Source organism: Schistocerca gregaria, chromosome 5 (genome assembly GCF_023897955.1).
Source record: "Schistocerca gregaria isolate iqSchGreg1 chromosome 5, iqSchGreg1.2, whole genome shotgun sequence".
Taxonomy (NCBI): Eukaryota; Metazoa; Arthropoda; class Insecta; order Orthoptera; family Acrididae; genus Schistocerca; species Schistocerca gregaria.
The window spans coordinates 668,888,689-668,894,494 of record NC_064924.1 but is presented as its reverse complement, the minus strand read 5'-3'; the positions used below and the strand labels follow the sequence as shown (position 1 = coordinate 668,894,494).

The 5,806-nt window shown below is 36.8% G+C and overlaps 1 protein-coding gene across 1 annotated transcript; it reads right to left on the bottom strand.

The window, feature by feature from the left end:
• Window positions 1-1,166: 1,166 nt before the first annotated feature.
• On the bottom strand, window positions 1,167-2,321 carry LOC126273437 (GATA zinc finger domain-containing protein 14-like). Its single transcript, XM_049976990.1, has 2 exons — window positions 1,922-2,321; window positions 1,167-1,444 (listed from the first exon to the last, which is right to left on the bottom strand). The coding sequence occupies exons 1-2, from the start codon at window positions 2,319-2,321 to the stop codon at window positions 1,167-1,169; spliced, it is 678 nt and encodes a 225-aa protein (XP_049832947.1).
• Window positions 2,322-5,806: the final 3,485 nt, after the last annotated feature.

Below are 5,806 nucleotides of genomic sequence, written 5' to 3'. Positions count from 1 at the left end.
CCAAGCGGGAAAGCGCCGGCAGACAGGCACATGAACAAAACACACAAACACACACACACAGAATTACTAGCTTTCGCAACCGATGGTTGCTTCTTCAGGAAGGAGAGGGAAAGACGAAAGGGTGTGGGTTTTAAGGGAGAGGGTAAGGAGTCATTCCAATCCCGGGAGCGGAAAGACTTCCCTTAGGGGAAAAAAAGGACAGGTGTACACTCGCACACACACACACACACACACACACACACACACACACACACACACATATCCATCCGCACATACACAGCAGATGGATAACAATTGTATCCAAAACATATTACGTTTATTAGCCTCATTAAGGCTGTCCCACAATCTACAAATGAACTCTTGTCCCTGGTTTCCTAAGTTAATAATTACCTTCTCTTCATTCGCAATATTAATGTCATCCCTGTCTATCCCCTCGATTACTGGTGATGTATTAACCCACGTGACTGCAGCCTGATCCTCTTGTAGTGAATGATTATTTTCTCTAACACTATTACCCTCCTCCTTCATAACTACATCTGCATCATTCTTAATCACAACAAATACTCTTATCTCACTTCTATATTCCATACCATCACTATCATCAATTGCCTCCTCCTCAGCATCATTTAACATCTCACCATTTGACTCAACTTTCCTAACCTTAGCTACTTCAGCACGACTTCTCACATCAACATCACACTCTACTTCTTCTAATTCTACAACCTTATTATTCAGTATTTGATTGACATTCTCACCCACAGAAGTTTTTACATCACTCAGATCTTGATTTACTGCAATTTCATCAGAATACATTAATGCATTTATTCCGAAGGTATCATAATTATTATTAACATAGGAACCACCACCTACATCTCCCCTCACATCACTTTCTTCCTGCCTAAACAAATTATTCATTATCTCCCCACTAAGCTCTGAATCTTCATTACTAATGTGTCTAGAATTATCTGTGCTCATAGCCTTCTCACTGACTTGCTGCCAAAACTGTTTATCAAATGGACTCTTATCAATTTCCGGAGCTCTTGTCATGTTATTACTATGTCTTTTTCTGTAATCATTTTGCCCATACCTATTCTGATTCCACTTAGCCTGATTTCTAACATTATATCTGTTCGTCCCAAACTGACAGGCCCTCATTGGGACAGCTCTTAGTTTAACCGGCCTTGCCCATTCCCATCTTGTCTTCTGTCTGGATTTTCCCATTGTCTATTTCTGTTCCCACCATAATAATTACCTCCCTTATTCTCATGTTGACCCCAGTTGCTATTCTCTCCTCTATTGAAATCTCCCTGAAAATTACCTTGACGATCCTGCTGATAATTCCCATTATGATTATTTTGCCTACCATTATTCCCATTATTAGAATTTTGGTTCCACCCTCCATGATTTTGTTCATAATGATGCCCATTAAATCTTTTGCTTCTTTCTAATGCATGATCCAATTTCTCCATGTAATTCAAAAATTGTTCAACTGAATCATCTGGCCCATATACCAAGTCCCACTAAACTCTATTTGGTAACCTCCTTTTTAGAGCGTCTATTTGTGTTAGTTCATCAAAAGGTCTGTCTAAATGCACCAACTTTCTTAGCTGTTTCTCGCAAAATTCCCTCATTTCACCATCACATTCTTTATAATTAGGCCCATTAAGAAAATCGCTTTTGATTTTGGCCTGAACAGATACTGAGAAAAATTTGTTCAAAAAACTTTTTTCGAATTGACTATAGGTTAAATCAGAACTGACGGTTAGATTAGCCCATGACAATGCTTCTCCATCTACGAATTTTTTAACAAATTTGATCTTCACAGTGTCACTCATTTCGAACGAAAAATTGTCATGACAGTTCATAATGAAATCAACTGGGTGTAATTTTCCGCCTCCCGGAAAATTACGCACGTTTGTACCTTGCCAAAATCCGTTAAATGAAGTCGCTACCGATTTCATAGCTAAATTATCCTGAATTTCATTTAATTGTTTCTGTAGTCGAACTACCTCACGCTCATTGTCTTTAATTACATTGTTACAAGAATCTACATTATGTTCAATAATTTTCACTTTTTCTGTTACCTTGTTTTCGAACAATGACAATTTGTCATCGATATTTTTCGTATGTAAGTCAGTTCTGGTAATCATTTCTCTATCTTTAATTTTTCTCTCACTCGAAAATGATTCAAAATACTTCGCGGTTTCTTCCACTTCCTGTTTGATTGTTAATTCGACTTTAATGAGTTTATCTTTCACATTGTCTACCCTATCTTCAATTTCGTCTGTTCGCTCCTCCAAACTGGTTTTCATCTCTTTCATTTCGGATCTGATTCATTAAAGAATTCCTTAGCCAATTGGCTATTTACTTTTAAAAGCTTCTCTTCTAAATCAGATACTTTATTTTCCATACTTTTCGCTTTTTCTGTAATTAAATTATTCAAGAAACTAAATTGTTCAGAACATTGCTTATTCAAACAACTAAACCATTTGTTCAAAGTATCGAATTGTTCAGCATTCTGTGCTAACAGTAATTGCAACATCAGTAATTGCAACATATCTAATTCTTCAACCTTTCCTTCCGATTTTTTTACCTGCCATTTCTGTACTAGCACTTGCTTGAACACTTTCGATAGACTTTTTATCCCCCTGCTGATTTTGTTCCAACTCATCTGTCACGGTCATTTTTAATTGAATTAAGAAACTCTTGCTCCGACAAAACGCCCAAAATGTCAACAACACAAATAACTTAATAGGTGTACTTATCTCGTTTTTCCGCATGGTCCCACGTCCTTTATTATTTACTTTTCTTATTCTTGTTGGGTTGTTACTTCCAACTGTCAGTAGATTATATTTCCTTCCATTTAGATCGTTCTCCTCTTCTTTCTAATACATTATTAATCCATACCTGTTAACATAAAACGAGTATCAGTCCAATAATGCAATGGATCCCGGACAAGAGCCCCCAATTGTAATGTACCCTCTTTCGTCCGGGTTGAAAATCAAATATCAAGCGACAAACTTTCAATTCATTTAAATGCTATTTCAAACCCTGAGATTGTGATGATCAATTGACGACACCCCGCCAGCTTGGGTGGTTTGTATCTACAACAGACGATGTTAAGCTTAATATTTAGACAAAAGAATGATACATCACAAAATACTAAAACTAATTAAAATACCTTAGCTGTAGATGCTGAATTTGGTCTCATTGTCTTGATTCTCGCCATGGTGTGTTCCATCCATCTAACATTGTTAATATTAGGTCCGGGTCTTTGTGTGCTAATGAAAACTGGTACTCGCTTTTTGTTTTACTATTGATTCTTCATTTTTATTAATTTAACTTTTTCACAATAATTTCCATCTTCATATCACATACTATTTATGATACTCTGTATATAAGATGACAGACTTCCTTCCGTACTCCCATCAACAGTCCACCTCACAAAACCACACTCTCCCCACAACAGTCCAACTAACTCACTCCAACAGTCACCTTAACAATGTTCGACTCTCTACCTTTCACACACTATTGTCTTTGGCTCACACTGGTGCCAACATATTCTCCAGAAATAAACAAATAAAGTTCACATTATAGAATAATATAATAAAAAAGATTTGGGCAAAATTAAATACTACATACAATAATATTAAATAAAAAAAATCATAGAAATGACATCAAATCAATGAAATCGACTATAAGGGTGGTATCGCACTCTTCAGTAGTCCGTTACATTACAATACACTAAGCAGATTCAGAAGGATGTAGGCTGCAGTACATACTGGGAGATGCTTCATCTTGCACAGGATAGAGTAACATGGAGAGCTGCATCAAACCAGTCTCAGGACTGAAGACCACAACAACAACAACAACAACAACAACAACAACATGGTATCTGGTATATTCCCAACATTCCAAGTGGGTCACTTTTCTCCTTTGCCAATATGAGACACACTTTGATATTCTTTGTTGGTTTATAAATAGTCTTTACATTGTATTTGCTCAATATACAGCTGATTCTGTTCATCAGTCTGGGTCTGTATGGCAGAAGTGCTGTACCCTATGTTTCTTTCTCCGATGTGTCACTTCATCAAGAGTTTGATTGTGCAACACTTTTTACATAGTTGGTGTAGTACCCATTGCTCGTAAGATTCCATTCTAGGTATTACATTTTGTGTCTGAAGTGTTGCAGCACACATATTTGTGTTGCTTGTGTTACAAGCATATTAATTGTGCCTCTTTTCTGACTTGGGTGGTGATTTGAAAGTTTGTGCATGTGTCAGTCTATCTGTGTCAGTTTTCGATGTATCCTGTGTCCCACATTTTCACCATTCCTCAAGACCAGGACATCTAAAAAGAGTTGCTAGCGATCCTTTTCTACCTCCTTAGTAAATTTTATGTTCACATGGAGACCGTGCAGGTGTCTTAGGAAGTCACCAAGCTGGTCCTCACCATTGCTCTACACAATGAAGGTATCAACATATCTCCACCTACCTTAGGCTTACAAGGTGCCAACACCTTTGCTTTGAAATATTCCACAAAAAATGGCCACCACTGGAATAGGTGGACTACCCTTGGCAATGTCTTCCAGCTATTTGTAGAAGTTATCATTCCACATGAAAGAACTTGGTGATTTCTTGAAAAATGGAACCAATATACTCCAGAGAATCACTGAGTGACACTTTGGTAAACAAAGAAACGAGTTCAAAGCTGACTAGGATGTCATTTGGTCCAAGTTTTAGTTTCTTCAGTTTCTCTATGCAATATCCTGAGTCCTTTATGTATGTGTCAGTCCTTCCCATGTGCAGTTGGAGCAGAGGGGCCAAGTGTTTTGCCTGTTTATATACTAGTGAACCAGGAGCACTAACCGCCAGCCTTAATGGAACATTATTGTTGCGGGTTTTTGGTAATCCATACAGCCGAGGTGGTAGGGTTCCTGTGTTGGGCATGTCCTTCTGCGAGTTTGCCGAGAGAGAAGACACCTTGATTTATTGATTCATGTTCCATGAGATTCTCAAACCTAAAAATTCCCATAGTGTTTACTTTGGAAATTCAGATGAATAATTCTCATTATTAATTCAAGATTCAGTGTAAATATTAGCAATGAAGGATATTTTATAACTGTAAAGCAAATTAATGTTTTTTAAAATAGTTGTTAACTCCACACTCCTGATAGAATTTCATCTCAAAGAGCACATTTAATAAGAAATCAGTTTAGTTTTTAGAACATATTTCTGTACCTGGATCTAGGTAAGGGCAAAATTTGGAATTATTAATTTAATCACACATACATTTTCAGTGTCAGAGTTTATGAATAATCCAGGGTGGAGCCTGCCACAGAAATTTTTCTCAGGGGAAGTTTCAGTTCAGTCTTCTAAAAGCACAATGTTGATTTCAGTGTTGAGTCTTCAGGTCAGTTTGCTTTGCAATATATCTGTCAAAATAAATGTTCTTGATGAAATTCGTTAATACAGTGGAGACAAAACCAGAATCAAGTGTACATAATTTTTATTAATTAGGGTGATACAAAATTTATTCTGACAATCAAAATGAATCCAGTAAGACTATTATGAATTGAGATAAGATAGATGACAATCACCACTATAGCAATGGAGAAGATGTATGTTAAGTTGCACTCCACTAAATATCACTTCAATATTTTGTAACAGTCTTCAAAAATCAGTTAGAAGCTAAATGCACAACTCGCTACTTGTCATCAATACATTTAAATATTTTGTCTTCAGCAGAATGTTGCAGCTGGAGCCATACACTGAAAACTGCCAGCCAGTCACAACCCATCATGGGT